At 48.3% G+C, this 20,662-nt stretch overlaps 1 protein-coding gene across 1 annotated transcript in view; it reads right to left on the reverse strand.

The window, feature by feature from the left end:
* Positions 1-18,881: 18,881 nt before the first annotated feature.
* CCT6B (chaperonin containing TCP1 subunit 6B) overlaps positions 18,882-20,662 on the reverse strand; it is a 39,496-nt gene continuing 37,715 nt past the window's right edge. Inside the window, exons 13-14 of the mRNA XM_075561394.1 lie at positions 19,563-19,635; positions 18,882-19,057 (exon numbers count right to left, since the gene is read on the reverse strand). Of these exons, the coding sequence (XP_075417509.1) occupies positions 18,985-19,057; positions 19,563-19,635 (146 nt within the window). The 3' untranslated portion in view covers positions 18,882-18,984. The remainder of the gene's footprint in view (positions 19,058-19,562; positions 19,636-20,662) is intronic.

Below are 20,662 nucleotides of genomic sequence, written 5' to 3' on the forward strand. Positions count from 1 at the left end.
GAAGGTTTGTTAGATAATCTAGCACTTGAAAGTGAAATAGGTTTATCACATGACATTTTAAATATTTGAAGGTGTTTTCCTTAGTTTGTCAGTGGAACAAACATCAATCAGAAGTCCTTTAATGATGTGTTTGAACTATGAAATGATATGATATCTGTACTAACTCGCAATTAATAATATTTTTAACTGAAAATAAAAGACTACAGCCTTCAGTATGGGTTGTAAATCAATAGAAAGAAAACCCAAATCCTCACAACTGGATTGTGAAGTTGTCCCGAGTTTCATTTTGCTTGGATGCAAAAAGGAATGCTCATAGAAGCAGCAGTCATGAAATTAAATGGCATATTTTAAAAAATAATCAAACAAAAACCCACCAAACCCACCGCCATCAAGTCAATACCAACTCACAACGGGCACATAGGGCAGGGCAGGGCTGCCCTGGTGGGCATATGAGACTGTGACTGGCTTTGTTGTTGTTTGTTTTCTCATCTGCATCTTCGTTTAATATACGTTCTGTACCGAGACTGTCACTTTGTATAGGAATAGAAAGCCTTGTCTTTCCTCATAGAGTAAGTAGCTTGTGGTTTTGAATTTCTGGCCCTATGGTTAGCAGACAGATGGTTAAGGATGATTGTGTCAACCTGGCCATAAACACACGTGGGATTAATTGAAGGGTGGAGGGATAAATGGCTCTGTGAGCCTCGCCTTTCTGGTTCTCGAGTCTTTTGCTTTCTGATGGTCGGAACAGGGTTCAGCTGCCTTAGCCAGTTCCCTGCTTCAGCTGGCAAGGCTCACTTCCTGCAAGACATCCCTGAGAAGTCACAAGGACCTACCCCGATGCAGCCCTGGGTGCTGGAGCAGCCACGTGGAGACCCTGCCAGCTCTGAGATGCTTACACGTTCACTGACTCGGCTTTCCTCCTGCAGTCGGCATCAGAGTGTGTGTTTTGTGAGATGGAGGAGGACTTTGTGGATTGATGTCGGACATATGGGCTAATGTGGGACTTGTGAGCTTGGGCAGCACTGGGTTGAGACGCTTTCTTAATGTACACTTACCCTTTATATAGAACTCTCTCTTTATATATGTGAGCTGTTTCTCTAGTTTACCCAGACTATCACACAGCCCAACACATAACTACTATGGCACCGGGTCGCCTCCAAGGACATAGGACGGCACAAGACCCTTTTACAGCATTGAAGAGCAGAACGTCACTCTGGAGTCTAAAGTGGGCCTGACTTGAGCCGTGGTTTTTCAATCGCATCATAAGCATATGAATGTTGGACATTGACTAAGGAAGACCACAGGTGAATTGATACATTCGAATTGAGGTGCTGGTGAAGAAAGATGAAGGTACCATGTACTGCCCAAAAAACAACACGCAGATCTCTCTAGGGGCAGTGCCACCAGAAACTCCTTAGAACTGAGGGTGTGGAGACTTCGTCTGCCAGGCTTTGGGCAGGCCACCAGGAGAGGCTGGCGCCTGGGAAACGGTCAGAGGCTGGCGCTTGGGAAACTAAGGGGCAGAGGACAAGAAGAAGCCCTGCAAGGGAATGGACTGACACCGTGGCTGCACCAACGGGCAGGAACTTCACCGTGATGGGGCAGGTCCAGGTAGGGTTTCCTGTTGCGCACAGGCTCCTGAGTTGGAACCATCTAGACAGCACCCAGTAACAACCACCACCACTCGGCGGTGCCTGGGTCACCATGAGTCAGGACCGGACTTCGTGGCGACCAACGTCTTTGAGACACTGGAGCCGGAACTCTGAGCCGTGGCAGCTGGGATTCAGTCAACTGTCTCAATCCCTGTGTCGTAAATTCCCCCTTAAAGTAGCCCCTCCCCACCAGCCAGGGCCAGCTGGGGGTGGGGGGTGGGGAAGGAGAGGGAGGAGCCAGTCTCCTTCCTGTGCTCATAGGTACTGGAGCCAGAACTCCTGTCCAGCTTCCCTCGTCTGAGTGGCCCCCAAACTGGCAGCTCGGGCAGCACCTGGGTGCTTGTTAGAAATGCAGTCTCAAGCCCCAGCCCCAGAATCAGCATTTTACCAGGACCCAGGGTGACTTTGGTTCAGCCACCCTTGCCTTGGCGTCCAACTTGTCCCTCGCTGCACAAGACCCCAGCTGTCTAGGGGAGAGCGGGGAGCTCAGCCCAGAGTGGGGCTGGCCTCTCTCCCTGGGGAAGCGAGCATCTTCCACGGCTGGAAGCTCCTGGCCAGCGGCTTCTGAGAAAGGTACATTTTGTCGAACTGCCCAAGGCCACGCTAATCTTTAATTATGCCGTTAATGTCTGTCTCCCCCCAGGTAGCCCTTATGCCGGCAGTAACGGCAGGGCCTGGCTTTAAACAGCTTGCAGATTTCCTGACAGTATTAATGGAAGTTTTGCAAATTGATTTGAGGAGATTAGATGGAGAGAGGCTAGTGTGACTTGACGTGAGGCCCATTCTAAGTGGCTCAAATCCTTCCGCCCTTGATCTCTGCCCAGGGCAAGAAGAAAGAGCAGGCGTCCAGGGGCCTGGCTTCCCGGGCTGGCTCTCCTGGGGTAGGCTGTGACCTCCTTCTGTCTCTTCCTCTCTGAACAGGTGGGAGGAGTCAGGCTTGCTTCACTGGGTAGTCTCTGCTGGCCTGAGCTCGGATCACTAAGTCGGAGAAGCTGACAGACCGGTTAGACTTAAAGGTCTGTGTGCGTCCTTCTTCCATCACCCACTCAGTCACTCAGCGAATAGAACTGAAGACCTAGGTGAGGCTGGACAGTAGGTGCTGGGGACACAGAAATGGATGAGCTGCTGCTTTGTGGGTAGCATGCAGATCCCTTCAGGAGAGACAGAGAGACAGACATGGACTGGACCTGCTGGGCTACCCTAGGTCAGAGTGCATGGGCCCTGCCTCCACCATCCCCTTTGCTCTGGGGCGCTAGAGGGCCAGAAAGTCAGTGAAGTGTGGCAAAGGTGCCAGGAGGCCTGGGTTCTTGAACCACCTCAGCCTCTAAGGGGCACGTAACCTCCGACGAGCCACTCTCTACCTCCGGTTTCTTTCTCTGGAAACGGGCGATGCTTCCTGGTTTTGTCAAGGGGGTGGGGCTGAAAGAGGCAGCGTGAGCTAGTGCCCCTGTGGGCTTACATGGCAGACGGATGGGTCTACCTCTCTGCAGGGAATTCTGCTGGGGCACCGTCTCCAGGGGCCAAGCCTGGCTCCGGCTCCATTTCATCTAATGACTGACCTCAAGCTTTTAAAAGGTCCCCAGGAAGATAGCAGAGAGGGCCCTAGAACCATGGACCCAGAGCCAAGGTAAGGATGCGGGGTCTGCCCACTCCCTGCCCCCATTGGTGTGGCCTGGCTCCTCAGGCGACCCCCATCTCTAAACCACCCCGTTACTGCAAGCTTGGACCCACCTCTCCCTGACTCCGGTGACCCAGGATGGGAAAGTACTGACTTGGGGTCCCCCATGGTCTTAACATACCCAGGGGCGTCCTGGCTCCCTGCACACCCAACGTGTTCCTCCAAGCCGGACCACCTCTGTGTTTCTGCCCCTGTGCCTCTCGCTGCCAGCTGCCAGGTCTCCGGCCCTCTCTCTGTGTGCCAGATCCCCGAGCGCCTGAGTTCTGCCCACCACTGTGGCCCAGACCCCAGGGCCTCTGCCAGCTCTGAGCGCACCAGGCGCGATCCCCTCCACTGTCACTGCAGTCTGAAGCAAGGCAGACTTATGGGCCTCGGTTTTAGTCTAAAAATAAGTTTCAATTAAAGTTGAGCGGAATGAGAGGGAATGTTGCCTTGGGCAGGCCGCCCCTCTCTGAGGCTTCCTTTCAAGCAGATGGTTTGTAGCATTTTTAATTAATGGGAAATGGTGCAGATGGGGGCCCTTAATAGCCTGCAGCAAATGTAGGGGCTGGGGAGGGGTGACTGGCCTTGGCCCTAAGCAGGCTCAGGGCCAGGGAGGGTCCTGTGGAGGGAGTGGAAAAGGCCCTACCTGCCCTTCATCCAGGACTCAATGGCTACCTGGCACCCAGCACCAGGGGCTAGCCCCAAGGAGGGCAAAAGCCTTGTGCCCTGGAACCTCCGCACTGAACCAGCATGCTATAGGCCAGCAGGGGGCTGGGGCTGGGGTGGAGCAGGGCCAGCTGCTCCAGGCCTGTCAGATGAGCCAGGAGGGCCTTCTTGCTGGTATTTTATATACCTCTCATCAAAACGGGCCTCCACCTTGAGCAAGTCTTTCTGTTCAGAGCTTTCGCATTCTCCTAAGGATTGGAGCCTCATAAAACTGCAGGTTTGAAAGGATCAGAAAGCCCAGGCCACTCAACCACCAGGAGCTGCCTGCCTGCCAGCTGGCCTGCCTGCCAAGAGGCGGGCTGGCCTCCAAGGCCAGGCCCTCGCAGCCTCCAGCTTTCCCTATGGGCACCTCCTTCCTTCGGAGAAGCCTTCTGGAGAAGGAGGGTGGACCCCGCCTCTGAGAGAATCATCTTAGCGGTGAGAATTAAAAGGGTAACCCTGTCCTTGTGACGGTGCTGCCGGTGAGTGGTGTCGAGTTGAGGCAACATTGTGCAAGATCACTGCCACACTCCAGCCCGCTGGTGCGGCCGTGGTGCAGTGTAGCCATGGGGCCGTGGTGCAGCGGGGCTGTGGGGCTGTGCCTCCCTCCCCAGGTACCCTCTGCTAGCCCACCAGCAGACAGCCTTCTTGCCACCTGTCAGGGCTTCTTCCCTAGCTAATCTCTGGCACTAGGTCGCCATCTCTGTCTGGAAGCGCCACCTGAAGTCTGTCCGTGAGTGATCCTGTTGGTCTTGGCCAGAGCAGTGGCTCTTTACAACACGCCAGTCACCGCCAGCGGACAGAGGGGTGGTGAAACTGGTGCTGGGGCCAGGAGAAGAGCCAGGGGAATCCGTTAGGTCCGCATCTCGGCCGAGCAGCCCTGCTGCTTGGTGTCTCTGCTGTCTCCTCAAAGAAGGGCCCGTGGTCAGAGGCTGTGTCCTAAGGCAGCATTTCCCGGCCACTCAGTCAGTCAACACAAGCTCCCTGAGCCCGTACTATGGGCCAGGCGCTGTCCTGGGCACCAAGGACGCAGCTGGGTGTGGAGAGTGGCAGGGGCAGGGAGGGAGGAAGATGAGCAGTAAACAACCCAAGGTTTTATTTCATGTCAGGTAGCAATGAGTCGTGTGAAGGAAAATAAGGCAAAATATACAGACTATGGCCAAGAGGCATAAAAGAAGAATATGAAACAAAACTGCGGGAAGGGGTCAGCAGGCAAGGCTGTGGCAGAGGAGAGATGCGGGTTGAGTGGGAAAGCAAGAGCAAAGTCCCCAAGACAGAAGCAAGCTTGAGAGGAGGATGTGCAGGGAGGCAGACCAGCGTGGCTGAAGGCTAAGAGTTCTAGAAGCAGCGGGGATGTGGAGACGCCCCCACCCTCCCTGCTGTGCTGCTGCAGAAGGCTCTGAGAGACCATGGAGGTGGGAACAGGGATCATCCACTTCAGGGGCCCCAAAGAAGTGGGACTGGGAGGGAGGAGTGGATGGCTACAGGGCCTGAAAAAGAAGTGCTTTGTGACTCTTGAGAGATGTGAGGACCTGAACTTCAGTGGGGAGGACCCGGAGGGGTGGAAGATACCAAACAGCAGCAGCAGCAGCGACCATACTGGTGTCCCTCTTATCCGAGGGTCCCACAGCTGCAGTTTCAACCGTCTGAGGATCGAAAATATTTGAGGGGAGGAATCCAAAAGCAGTTATGGAAACATGCGCTCTGAGACTGAGAGGGAGCATTGCCTTTGCATGGCATTAGGTTTTATAAATCTCTTGAGGTGGCGCGGAAGGAGGGGCTATAAAGTACAAGGTTACGTGGTCCTATCGCACCATAAGTGGACTCGAGCCTCCCCCAAGACGGATGAAAACAGAGGTGCTGGACTCGGTCCCCACGGCGCCCTAGAGGCAACCACGACTGCCCGGCACGGTTCTTAGCGCTGTCCTGATTGTGGTTTGGATGAGTTTCCAGCGCGCACTGGCTTTCCCTCCAACAAGTCGTACATGTTTGTTTAGTGACCTGATGGCAGCCACTACCATGTGCCGGCCCTCCTCCCTCCTGCTCCGCGTGTGCTTGACTTCACACAAGTCTCTTCTTTCCCCACGATCCCGCGACGCCGGCACTCCCATGAGGAGGAATCTCAAACAGCTGCGTGTGGTTTACACCGCTGCCCAGTCAGGTGGCAGAGCCAGGGTTCAAACAAGGCCGGCTGGTCTCGGGACGCTCAGGTGAGGGGCCTGGATAAAGATAGCAGGCTGAGCCAAGGAGAGAGGGGGACTCGGGACAAACTTTGTCTTCCGGATGGCTTTTCTCCCCAGGAGGCTGCTGGTCCTTCATTGTGTGTTTGGGAGGTTTTCCAAGGGCTTTTCTATTTGATGCTTCCGGTGGACACAGAGGAGGACATGCAGACCCCAGAGGTGGTGACCTTCGTAAGAATGATGAAGACTCCAGCCCCCCTGCTCTTTCATTCAGCCCAACAGTACTGTGGAGGGGCCTATGAAATGGCAGGCACTGAGCTAAGCACTCCAGCACAGGGGGGGAATACTAGCTCAGAACATTCCTGGTTGTCCTCGCCCATCAGCCCAGTAAGGAGCACTCTTGGCCCCTAGGGCCGTGGGGGAAGAGCACCCTTGGGTTCCTGCTGTGCCTGACCTCCAGGGACATGTCTCCAGCACAGCTAACTACTGGGGGTCATTCTTCCCCAGCTTCCTCCTTAGTGCTAATGTGCTTAAGTAATGACTACATTTCAAAGCCTCTGTTGCCATTAGGAGTGAAAGGGAGAGAGCAGAACGGCTGAGGTGAGCCTTTGCGCCCTTTCCCCCACTCCCTGCTGGAACTCCAGACCACTGGGGATCAGAGAGGCAAGTCTGAGGGAGGAACTCATGCTGTGAGCGTGGAGCAAAAACCTAGAGCCTGGGACACACATGACAGTGAGGCGCCAGCATCCAAGCCCTGGCTCCCTGGCTCTACCTCTGAGCGTGAGAAACCCACGTTCCTGAGGGTGAGTCGAAGGTATTGCTATGAGGGGTCTCGTTCAGAGATGCATGGGCTTATTGTGTAAAATGGGGTAAGCAGAGCCCTGTAATCAGTGGGCGGCTGCAGACAAGTTCTCTCTTTAGACACTCCGCGGCATCTTGGTACTTAAAAAGGCATATCAAATCCAAAGGGGCAAGCGCTTGATAGGTTTTTCTTGAGGGACTTAGGATCACCAACAGGGTCACATTTTGAGAGTTTTGTTTTTTAAACGTTTTTGTGGTTTTGCAGCAGAACTAAGCCTCATAGGTTGCTCAAATTAAGGTTATTCTTCATCTCCGTTCCTGACAGCCAAACTGATGTCCTAGTTGAGACAGTACTTACAGCCGTTTGCAAACTGATACGGGTTGCCCGAATCCCAGATTGGTGAGAGAACAGGACGCAAACCTGCTTCCTCGTGGACTCAAGCTGCCAGCCTCTACACCCGCTGCGCTCGTCTCAGGGCAGGCTGCCTGCTTCCTGACCTGCAAGTCGTAGGAATTTCCTATTTACCTTCTCCTGCACCTTCAAGTCCCAAGTCGCCGGGTTTTTTCAGGCTCCCAGAAGCAAGGCCCATAAACTTATTTCATATAAATTTTAGATGTGCTCTTATCTCGGGAACACCTGCATCCTAGATGTGTCTAGATACAGGGTGGTGTCGTCTGTGAGGACATTCTGGATAGCTTGCGTTTCCTTCTCGTGCCCGACCACACTAGTTAACGCTCTGGTGCTGGGTCTGATCCAGAAGTGAGAGCGTCCCTGCTCCTATTACCCCTGCTCTTGGGTGGAAGGCAGGCAGGCCTCCACCACTCGGCTGATACTCACTGCAGGTGTTTTGTAGGATCCTTTCTCGAGGTAAGGAAGATTCCTTTTACTCCAAGTTTGTTAAGCGTTTTTTATCATTAAGTTTGAAAATGACTCTGTGTAAGTCCATTGTGTCGATTTTGTTCTTTTTTTTAAAACATTTTATTAGAGGCTCGTACAACTCTTATCACAATCCATACATATACATACATCAGTTGTATAAAGCACATCTGTACATTCTTTGCCCTAATCATTTTCTTTTTATTTCTTTTTTCACCTTTTATTAGGGGCTCATACAACTCTTATCACAATCCACACATATACATACATCAATTGTATAAAGCACATCCGTACATTCTTTGCCCTAATCACTCTCAAAGCATTTGTTCTCCGATTTTGTTCTTTATATTATTTTTAATTTTCAGATTTAAATCAACCTTGTATTACAGGACAGATCCTACTTGGTGATGGTATATAATATTTTTACGTGATTTTGGTGTTTTATATAGAAAGTATGAAGTTGGATTTGGTTTCCCAGCATCTGTTGAGGATTTTGCATGTACGTTGAAGAGGTTGTCTTTTCTTGTGATGTCGGGGCAGTTGCTGTGTCCCCAAGACCAGCCCCAGGTCTGATGATTTGCCAGGAAGGCTCACAGGAGTCCACACAGGGTCGTACTCCTGGCTGTAATTTATTGCCACAAGGCAGCAAAGGGGAGAGGCGCGTGGAGGCAGACCACAGGGAAACAAGTGCCAGTTCCCCAGAGTTCCCTCCCAGGGAAGTCACCCAGGACACACCTAGTGCCCAGCAACCAGTAGTGCAGCACGTGTGAAATACTGGCCACCGAGCAAGATCCAGTACGCAGGGTCTTTACCAGGGCTGACGACATCGGCAACCCCTTGCTTGGCATCCACCCAAATCCCAGATTCCCACAAAGAAAGGAGGTACTCGGTAGCAACCACAGTGCTTGTATAAACAAGCTGGGCCCCGTGAGCTAGACTTCAGGCAGGGGAGTGGGAGCCTGGTGTTCCTTACAAGCCCTTCAAGTGATTCCAGGCAGGCTTGCTACGCGAACTCTTTTCTGCACGCATTTTCAACCACAAGCCCAGACGTCAACAGAGTGTGCCCAGAGAATTCAAAGGTACTGTTGTGATTTCATCCACAGGAGGTAGGGAGGCTCGGTGACACAACGGTCTCGTTTCCCTGAAACTGCGCTCCGTCAGCTGCCCGGCGTGTCTGCTGTAAGGTCAAGTCTGTGTCTGCAGAAAGCTTAGCGCAGTGACAGAAGGAGCTCTCGATCCATGTCAGGCAGTGCTGAGGTCAGAAAGAGTCCAGACACTGTGGCCCTTCAACAACGCTCAGGCCAAGCCAACCCAGCTGCCTCCAGATCGATGGGGAGCCATGTGTTCAGAATAGACAGCTGAGCCCCAGAGGGCTTTTCTGTGACTGCTTTTAAAAAAAGAAGAAAAAATTGCCAGGCCTTTCTTCCAGGGTCCATCTGAGGAGAGGAAAACCTCCACCCTTTCAGTTAGCAGCCAAGCACGTCACTGTCTGTGCTACAGGGACGAGCCAGCTGGGCTGTTATCAGGTGCGAGAATGACATGCTGCCGGGGCTGCGGCATCCTCACACCCTTCCTGTCTGACCCTATTGCTGTCTCAGTCCATCTCGCCAGTAGCACCCCTCCACCCCCAACCGCACCAGGCGTACCAGGGACAGTTGTGAGGGCGCGGTGGAGAGGGTGCACACTGGTTGGAACAGCCGCTGGCGCATCCTTTTACTCATCCGGCCCGACAGCCCAAGCACCACGGACACTGCTTGAGCCTCCCTGGCTAGTCAGAAGCTTGCAGCATTACTGCCACTCATTGATTTTACTTGACTCCTGTCACAAACTGTACCCCGATTTTCCTTGAATGCACACACTTGATGGTCACAAAATTCAGAATGGTTAGGCAGTTGTTCTGTGCTCCATGTGGACCAGACACGGTGTGAAGCAATGTACACATGCCCTGATCAGGGAAGCCTGGTGGGCACCGCTGTTACCCCCTTTTCAGAGAAGAGGCGCATAGCTGGGGACTGTAGAAATGGGATACGGTTCTAGGAACTGCGACTGGAGGCTGCCCTGTTCTACTGCACAAGCCACACCTGGGGAGTCTGCTTCCCCCTCCTCCCCCAACCCCTGGTCAGGATAGCTGTTCACCCATCATCTTCTCAGACTCAGACCACCAAACGAGGTAGGAAATGAGTATTTCTTGAAGCTCAGGCTTAATGAAGACAAATATCACAAGAAGTTGGATGGGGGAGAAGACCTGGGTGCCAGGCATGCTAAACATCCTACGGTGGACAGAAGCGTCAGGCCACCTGCCGTATGTCAAGCGCCCCTCCAGTCAGCAGCTCTACATGACGAGTCGGCCCTGCCTGCCCCTCTGGGACACCAGAAAGAGGCAGCAGAAAGGGCCTTTTCAAGCTCACTGCTTTTGAAGGCTTACCTGATGCTTCTCCAAGTTTTGTGAAGCCCCTGCCAGGCGACCATATGGTCCAAACCTGTTCCTCACCCTCTGTATCTAGAATTAGCTCCCAGGTACGGGCAGGAGCCAGAGCCAGAGCCATGGGCTATTTGTCCAACAAGACACTCGGCTCCAGCCTGGCCCAGGCTGTGCCAGCGGATTCTTGGAGAAAGCAATTAAGAAATGTGGAGTCTCAGGAGGAAAGGAACCGCTGTGGCCATTGCTCATTGTGAGTGTCATCAGCTCGGCTCTGTGCCGTGGGGCTTCAGCAGCGCACAGAGAGCAGCCGGGACCACGGGGACCATGGGCTCTGGAGAAATGGCAGCGTCCTCACAGTTCTTGAGGGAAAGCACCTCCCTAGAAGACATGCTTAGATGTGTGGACTCGCGGAAGAGTAAGGATTGCCTATGGTTAGATTTAACCTTCAGTCATCATGTTTTGTAAATAGTCCATAAATAGCTTATAAACTAGCAACAGTTTATAAACAGTGCAGCGGCACTACAAGCAACCAAGACACTGTGATCTTCCAGTTGCCCATCGTGGTCCCTTTCCTATAGAGCCTCAACGCCTGGCCAGGAGAAATGATGACTGAAGGTTAAATCGAGCTCCTGAAGCACTGATTTCCTCACCGATCCACTTAAATGCCTTCCCGTGTGGAACAGGGCAAGGAGAGCAGCCCTGTTGACAGAGTCGCTGCGAATGGCCGTTGACGACTGGCTCCTCACCCCCCCCCCCAGATCGCTCTTACAATTATATAGGTGGCTGTAAAGGAAGAGAGAATGGATGGTTGCAAGGTCTTTATACTTGGAAAGAGAGATTAAATGGAACTATGTTCAAGAAGCAAAAGCCTGGGATGGCAGCAACATCGTGGGCGGCTGGGAAGGTAGTCATGTATGCTGATCGGCGGCATCAAAACATAAAGCAACAGTGATGGCCCATAAAGTGCTCTCCGAGAAATGGTTACCATTACTAAAGGAACTATAAAGACGAGCGGGAGGCACGAACGGGGAGGGGAACGGCAGGCACGGGGGGGGATAGCAGGCCTCGGCTCAAAATATTTTGCAGGAGTTGGAAGCGTATGAAACAATCTTAAGATCAAGCCTTTTTTTTTTAAAGAGAACTGTCATTTATATTTCTTAGTAACCTACACTCCAAAAGATGGAAAAATTAGTCAAGCCACTTGCTTGATACAATGGATATATGGATTGTTATAAGAGCTATAAATGATTTATAATATAGAGATAAAATGTCTGGCAGCTCTAGCATGAAGTGGCCTTAGCTCACATGGGCAGTTCACTCGGCATGACGTGACCCCCAATCTACAAACACATTAAAAAAGTTAGCATAAATACAGCACATCTCACGTTTAAAATGGGAAAGGCAAAATGTTCAAGAGGAAACCACAACAAAATAAGCACTAACAGTAAACTGTAGGAGCCAGGAAAGATCAGAGATGAGATGTACAATCTAGTTACAGAGTGGGGATCAGTCTTGAAGGGAGGGGTGGAACAGAGGCCCCTAAATGAAACTGGGGCCTTGAAAAGGCTGCCCTGTCCGCCATGGGAAAGCTAGACACCCTCTACCCCCTCCCCTCGCCCCCACAAGCCAAGCAAAGCAAAGCAGCAAGGATACCTGCTCTGCTGAGGGCCCGACAAGGAACTAGAGCCTCAGATGGACATCTGGAATGATGGGTTTATAACACCTGGGCGCAATACGAAGCGATGGAGCCCATGTCTCTCAGCTGCTGGGATTGTAAGTTGGTGAAGCCTGATGGAGGAGAGTCTGGCGACGCATCAAGATGACAAAGCAGGCTCCTAGCAGAAAACAACACAACTGTAACTGAGACTCCTACCCCCAGCTGAATGGAGCGGCTCTCAATAGTTAGGGTGAAAATAAATAAATGGGCAATAGACACCTTTAGGACACGTAACTAAGCGCGTAATATTACGAGACTTGCACTAGAAAGTCAAGAAGACGAAATTGGGGGCAGGAACAAGAAAATTACAAGAAAGAATGGTAAGCCAAGAAATGGAAATCTGAAAAATTTTAACAGGAACTGACTACAAAAATTATTTTTGTTATGACTAATTTGGAGGATTTAAAAACAAACGAATTAAAACACTGAATAAGCAATCATGTCAATCAAGGCAGGCGTGACTATTTTAAGTGTTCTCGGAACTCTGTATTGTTAGGGAGGAACACAGAGTTTACGTTAAGTATGCAAGTAAAAAATTTTGAGTTATCCAACAACAATAAATATAGGATTTGTTATTTTCAAATTATCCGAGCAAAAGAGGGTTATGGGATAAACACAACTGGATCGATCCAAAAGAAGGCAGTGAAAAGAGAAATCATAGGAAAAGAGGTAAACAGAACACACCGAAAGAATATGGCAGAAATAAATCCAACCCATCAATAATCATGGAGTTAACCAAACATGCCAGTTAAAAGATATTGCCATATGAATTTGAAAAAGTAATAAAGTCTAGTTATGGGCTATTTTTAGAAACATACTTAAGACCTACAAATAGAGTTAGAAGACAGGAAAAAAGTACAAAAGATCACCCACCACATACCTGACCCTACCCCCAAACCCGCTGGTACTGTCATTGAGCATAAAATAAGACTTGGAGGAGGAAAGCATCATTTTATAAAGCACAGAGACAAAACTGAGAGAGCTTCAAAAGAAAGTTGATTGGAAAATGTTATTCAAAGGTAGTGGGATTTTTCCCACCAGTTTTTGAGGCCCCCTTATATAAACTACCCAAATTGACACAGAAATAGAAATATTGATGACCTAAACGAAGAGTGGCCACCAAAAACCACTCCCTCCCATCTCCAACGCTGTCCGTGGCCAGCCCTCCCGCCCTCCAGCAGGCTCAAGCTGTCCCGAGAGAGGGTAACAAGCCCTCCTTGTAAACAGTTGCTATATCACTGACACGAAAATCGGACAGGGAGAGCAGAACAAGGGCGATTACAAGCTAATGGTGCTCTGAGCACATGCATGCAACGCAGATGCTGGCATTGAGTCTAGGGATGTACACAAAGCCAGAGTCATGTTTCATCAAATCCAAAGTGTCCCCGACTCTGAGATGCATCCGCACTTTACACACTAAGAAAGAAAAAGGTTTTGTCACTTAGACCAGGGCATTATGCTTTCTTTTATCACGTATACATTCTAGCTTATCCTTACTTACCAGAGGAGTTTTGCGAATTATTCACAAGGCTTCTTCATCGCTCATTCTTAGGCATCACTAATGTTTTACAGTGTTTCGCACTCAGAGTCTAACTCTTCTAAATGACTGTGATATCTATTCCTTCCACCCTGAGATGCTGACACATTTCGTATTCTTCTACGGTGGCCCCAGTGTTATCATTGAATCCACTGGAAGTTTTGCTGAAGTTGTCTCTAACTCACCAGAAGAAAACAACAGGAAATTTACAGATAAGAACCAAGACTCACATTCCTGCACACGTCTTTAAATGGTTGTTGACTAAAACACTACAAGATTGCTGGTGACTTCATTGGAGCAAGAACAATTAGGAGTTGTCATTGCACACATCTTCTCCCCCACCCCACCCCTAAAAGAATGCACTTCAGAGGACAGCACTGAAGCTACAGCTCAGGGAGAGGGGCACGTCTGATCAGAGCACACAGGAGCAAACGGACAGGGAAGGAGAAGAACACATCCTGGCCCACCAAGCCCCAAGGATGATATTCCTGCTCAGAGCAGCCTATGCACAGAGAAGATTCAAAGGGCCGGCTCCACCAGGAGACACGAAGTCCCTCACTGACCCTAGTGCTACACGGACAACACTGGAGACACACTGTGAAATTGTGCCTGATCTGACCCCATCACACAGGTGTGAAACATTAAAGGGCATACAACAGAGCAGCAAGCAGAGCGAAGCAATGAAGCCCCCGGGGAATACCAAAAATAGACTTTTGGACCAGAAAACACACATAAAGGTCAACAAACAAGCCTTGAACTATTTATAGGCTTTTCTTCTTTTGTCAATCGCTGAAGACAAAATGAGTGTATTAGCAAATGTGGTAAAGAAAGCTGATGGTGCCCGGCTATCAAAAGATATAGTGTTTGGGGTCTTAAAGGCTTGAAGATAAACAAGCGGCAATCTAGCTGAGAAGCAACAAAGCCCACATGGAAGAACACATCAGCCTGCATGATCATGAGGTGTTGAAGGGATCGGGTATCAGGAATCGAAGACCCAGAACAAAAAATCTGAATAAGGGGGCATGTGGAGTGGAGACCCAAAGCCCATCTGGACAAGTGGACACCCCCTTACAGAAGGGTTACAAGGGAGAGATGAGCCCGTCAGGGTGCAGTGTAGCACCAATAAAACATACAACTTTCCTCTAGTTCTTTAATGCTTCCTCCCCCCCGCACTATCATGATCCCAATTCTACCTTACACATCCGGCTAGACCAGAGCATGTACACAGTTAGAGATAAGAGCTGGAAATATAGGGAATCCAACACAGATAAACCCCTCAGGACCAATAAATGGAATAGTGATTCCAGGAAGGGAAGGGGAAGGTTGGGGGAGAAAGGGGAACCAATCACAATGATCAGCATATAACCCCCTCCCGGGGATACAGACAACATAAAACTGGGTGAAGGGAGACATCAGTCAGTGTAAGACATGAAAAGATAATATATAAATTATCAAGGGTTCATATGGGAGGGAAGGAAGCTGGGAGGGAGAAAAAATGAGGTAACACAAAGGGCTCAAGTAGAAAGGAAATGATGGTGGCAACACATGTACAAATGTGCTTGATACAATTAATATATGGATTGGTGTAAGAGCCTCCAATAAAATGATTTTTTTAAGTTGTCATTGACTGTAAGGGCACCAGACTTTCAGTGGGAGAATTCTTGCCTTCCACTGGGAGGTCTGATTCCTGGTCAGTGTACCTAAGTGCAACCACCACCTCTTGGTCAGGGGAGGTTTGCAGGTTGCTATGACACAGCAGAACTTCAGACTAAAGCAGACGAAGGGGACAGTCTTGGAGATCTCCTTCCAAAAACTCAGCCCACAAACACCCTATGGATCACAACAGTCTGATCTGCAGCCATCACGGGGAAGGCACAAGGCTAGGCAGCAGTCTGTCTGGGGATGCCATGAGTCGGGCTGACCCAGCAGCTGTGACCAACTGTAAACAAACGTGAAGGAAAGCATGCATTTTACCATCACTGGACCATGGTACACGTGGCTCACCACAATCAATCAGGGCTTATCCCAGGAACATGAGGATGTCTTCACTTAGGAAAACCTATCAACTGGGTCAAATCATTAACAAATTAAAGAAAAACATGTCCATGTGTACTGAAAATCAGTGGATAAAATTCAGCAGTCATAATTAAAATGGTCTTGGTAAAACAGAATTAGGAAGAAACAGACTTAACCTTCTACAGGCCACACCAATGTTGCACAGCAAGGAAGGGGAGGAGGGAAAGTAGGGTACTAGAAATGCCTTTGAAAGGAGGCCCTGCATAAAGGTGCTGCTGTCATTACTTCTGTGCCCGGCTGTGCTGCGGGCCTCGGCAGCTTCATGAAGCAGGAAAGGAGTAGAGATTGTCTAAGGATTGGAAAATGAAACAAGGAACCACACTGTTGTTATTCTCACACAACTTGCTTATCAACCCAGATCAGCCAAAACAGTCTACAAAGTATTGAAGGAATAGGAAAGTTCAGCAAGGATGCAGAACGCAAAAAGGTAATATAGAAAACTCCACAGGGAGCTGCTAGTATGGCAACAGACCATTTAAAAACATAATTTTCATAAAAGACCTGCTTTATCAAAGCGTCTGGAACAAGATACCTAGGGATAAACCTAACCAAACATGTAATGCATTTTTGTAGAAAATATTTAAAACCTTATTGAAACAAAACATTTCCTAATTAAAAAAAACCATCTTATTTCAGCACTTAGGAAGCTATAAATGAGGTGATATAAAATATGAGTGGAAGAACTCAATAGAGTAAGATGGCAATTTTCCTGACATCATATAATCATTATAATTCTAATAAAAATATAAGTGTACAAGTTGAACCTAAAATATATTTAAAAGAGAGAAAAGATCTAAGAACAGGCAAGATAATTTTGAAGAAAATAAAGGTGGGGGAGAGAGTAAATGAACCTCCCAGGTAACAAAGTTTTAAAAATTAAAATATGATATTGACATAATGACAATGTACCAGACCAGTGAACCACCCCACTGTGACCAGAGACCAACCAAAATAAAGTGTGACCAATCCATTGGACTGCAGTAAGACCTTGGCATAAGATAGAGGTGGCATAACAAATCACTGGGTTAGAATGTCTAGGTAGTCACATCAGGAGCATGGGGAACTTAGAGGCATAGCATATCATGCACAAAAGCAAATCCCAGATGAGCTACAGGCCCAAATATGGTAAGCAAAATATCAAGAAAAATATTTTTTAAGTACAGAATAACTTGTAGAAGAACAAAAACATGAACTGAAAATATATGATAAATATCAAAATATGTATATAAATTCTGTGTGCTTCTCAAGAATGAAAAAGCAAAGCCTCAATCTGGGAGGAAAAGGTTATAATTATGCAAATATGCTTATATCACCAAATAGAAGGGAAAAAACACCAACAGAAAACAATAACCCCCAAACTCAGACTCACTGCCATGGAGTCAGTGTTGACACATAGAAACCCCCTGTGGGTTTCTGACACTGTCACTGTTAATGGGAATAGAAAACTCAGTCGTTCTCTCATGGAGCTGCTGGTGGTTTCAAACTGCTGACCATGCAGACTGCAGCCCAACACACAACCACACCACCACCTGGGCTCCTCATGGAACACAATGTGAACCGGCAACTTCATAGAACTGGAAAGGAACATGGCTATGTGAAAACAAGCACAATACGACTTCTAACAAATGCAATGGCTGCTGATATGTAACTTGGTGGCATTACAGTTGGCGAAACTTAAAACTTCAGCAATACAAAGAATTGACTGGTTGGTCAGTTTGCAGTCTAACTGGTACAGACTGCAGAGAAGAATACAAACTGTATCATCACTTAGTAAATATCAAGATGAAGCACCCTGAACACGAGCAATTCCACTTCTGGGTATAATCTGTAGGAAAACGCTCACCTATGTGTCTAAGCAGCCACATACAAAGAAACTCCAGTGATGTTGATTAAAATAGTGTAAAACTGGAAATAATTTAAAGGCTCATCAATGGATTTATTAAATAAAGATACACATTGCAGTAATTTATAACAGTTCAACTTCATGAGTGGTTAAATTTCAAAACGATAACATTAAATGAAGAAAAATGCAGTAGGTACATATCTATAAAATATGACTTACACTTATTTTAAGAACCCAATCAGAGCATTTTGCATTGTTTTAAGTAGGATACTGCAATGTGCCAAAGATTACCTCTAGAGAGGCTGAGAAACGCCTAGGATAGGGAGTGGATGGGGGAGCTGGCACTTCAACAATCTCTGTTCCTTTGTATTTCTTTAAAGAAGGTCTGAAACAAACATGGCAAAATGTTCTATTTGCTAAAGCTAGCAGAGAATATAAGGGTGTCTGTTACATGATTTCCTCTTCTTGGGGCACAGTAGATATATTTGATCATTTAAGCATTTTACATCACAAAGGCCTACCCATGTGCTTGCTACGTCCGTTTAAAAGGCCTGTCCTAAAGAACAAAGACTAAGCAACGGCGCGCTCGGTTTGAAATGGCAAAAAAGGGGAGGGGCAACTGGGTCAATAAACTGCAACATGAGCAGACATGAGGGGTTTCAAAAAGTTCGTGGAAAACTCGCATTACCTCTCCATCCATTTTCCAGAAATTTTGTGACATCTTCTCAGATCTAATGAAAGGTCGTGTCTCCATAAACTAAACTCGGAAAGCGGCTGACAACTTACTAAGTAAAAAAGATGAGCTCTGAGACGCTGGGCTCTCAATGAAGGCAACAACCGGTGAGGGATCCTCCCCTGTACAGCAACACGGGCGCAGCTGCCGTCTCTGAGGCATCGATGCATGGGAGGGCGGTACCACAGAGAGGAACCAAGCAACAGTGAAAAGTGCAACCGCTTCGTCCCTGCGCTTGGAACAACCAGCAGCAGCAGCAGCAGCAGCAGCAGCAAAGGTATGGCTATAGTAATACCTGACAGTAACAGTTACCCTCAAAGCCAAAGCCATTTATTTCCCAGTGTTGGTGCCAACAATCCTCCCTTTCCAAGTGAAACCTATCCTAGCACATCATCCAGTCAGAGAGCTACAAGAGTCAGCACGGTAGCAGAAGTTCCTGATTGTCCCTGCACCAGGGCCGGGAAAAATAGAATCAGTTAGGAGAAAAGTAAGGGGCCTGGCAGTGCAGTGGTGAACCACTTGGCAGCTAACCCCCAGAATCACCCATTCAAATCCACCAGCCGTTGTTTCAGAGAAAGCAGTCAGGCCCAAAGGTATCATTCCTTTATGGTAAACATCTTTCTTGTGTTCATTACATTTGATAAAGAAAAAACATTTGAGAGTGCTGAGATCAACTAATAGAAACAGTATTTATTGTGTGAGAATAGCTCGGGCTACGGAATGGTAGTTGGCTTCAGCTGCAGTGCATCTCAGCTTCCAGAAGGAGTGACGCTGAGCTCGCTCACCCGTGGAGAGAAGACATGCCAGCTCGCATCATTTCATCCACTAGAAGGATGTTGGTGGCAATCACCGTGCTGAGGAAGAAGAGGACCAGGTGAGCGATGTCCGCCAGCCCACTCCAAAGAGTCCCTTGTTTTTTAATGACGTCGGTGTGAGATTTTGTGAGACAACGCTGTTATAAATACAAATATCACCTCCTGTATTACAATTTCAACTCCCTTATTGATAAGGTCCAAGCCTGATTTTATAGTCCAGCAAAACTGAGCTCATTTTTAGCATATCATTTGATTTTTCCCACTAAACACTTGAAGTTTCGTCGCCCACCCCTTCCAAGTGAGCAGCAAGACTAGCTCTTCCTATAACCAGTGGAACTACAATATAAAAGGGAATGTAAAATGAGAAAAGTTACTCTTTCTCACTAGTTAGAGCTTTTCTAACCGCTTATCATTTTCCCACTACAGACTGGTGAAAGTCATTTAAGATGTTTTAATGTTCTTTCCCTTTTCTTGTTTAATTAAGTTTTTAATGTTATTCACCACGTTCTAAAGGTGTTTTTTCTTCATATGAATACAAACTTACCAAGAGTGAAGCAGCTGCTTTTTCACACAGTAATTATCCCAGATTCCTGCATCTGCTGCTACCAGTGGTTCACCTGCAAAGTAAAAATTATTTGAATATACCATCCTGATAGTAGATTCTATTGACATTAGTTGGTATGACCCAATAATATGTAATACACCATCAAGATCGTCAAGGTCCCCAGTGACCTCGCACACTCTGTAAACTCCAGTGGTCCATTTTCAGACCTCATCACCGGTGGCGCTGGACAAGCGTCACTGGAGCGCCCCCACCCTTCCTGCTTTGCTTCCTTTGTCCTAGGTAGCTTCTCTGCCTACTTCAATGGCTGTCTTCTTCCAATGTTGGCACACTCAGAGGTTCAGTTCTGGACTCTCCTCTCCTCTAGACACACTCATACCCCAGGCGACTTAACTGTGCTTCTGTTTAAATCATCTGCACTCTCGGCCTCTCTCTCTCTCTCTCTCTCTCTCTCTCTCTCTCTCTCTCTCTCTCTCATTTGTGGTTTGGGTAGAAGTTCATAGAACAAATTTGTTTTTCATTCAACAACTTTGCATGTTTTGCTTCGTGGCATTAGTTGCAGGCCCCTCAATGTAAGAACACTCTCCCCACTTCTTCCCTGGGGTCTCCATTTCCCTTTGCCCATCTTTCCTGCCCCTGAACCTTGGTTTTTGGGGAAGCACTGCCCTTTTGGTCTTCTGTGTTGTTTGTTCTGAGGAGTACAAGGGAGATTCAGAAAGTTTGTGAAAAATTCTATTTTTCCATGAGTTTTTTTAAAACCCACTCATCTGTTCCTCGTGGTGTTGTTGGTCACATTATGGACCTATTGTTTGGCTGGAAGGTGATTCTAGGGCTAGGTTCAGTTCCAGGTCTAAAGGGTCCCTGAGGGTCATAATCACAAGGGTCCCACCAGCGTCTATCAGACCATAAGTATGGTCTTGAGTTTTGGTCTACACTTTTCTCCCACTCTGTGCGGGATCTTTTATCGAGATCCTCGTCAAAGCAGTTGGTCATAGTAGCCGAGCACCATCTAGTTCTTCTGGTCTCGGGCACTATTTGTGTGGGCCATTAATCCACTGGACTAATTGTTTCCTTAAGACTTT

The sequence above is a fragment of the Tenrec ecaudatus genome, chromosome 10 (genome assembly GCF_050624435.1).
Source record: "Tenrec ecaudatus isolate mTenEca1 chromosome 10, mTenEca1.hap1, whole genome shotgun sequence".
Lineage (NCBI taxonomy): Eukaryota > Metazoa > Chordata > Mammalia > Afrosoricida > Tenrecidae > Tenrec > Tenrec ecaudatus.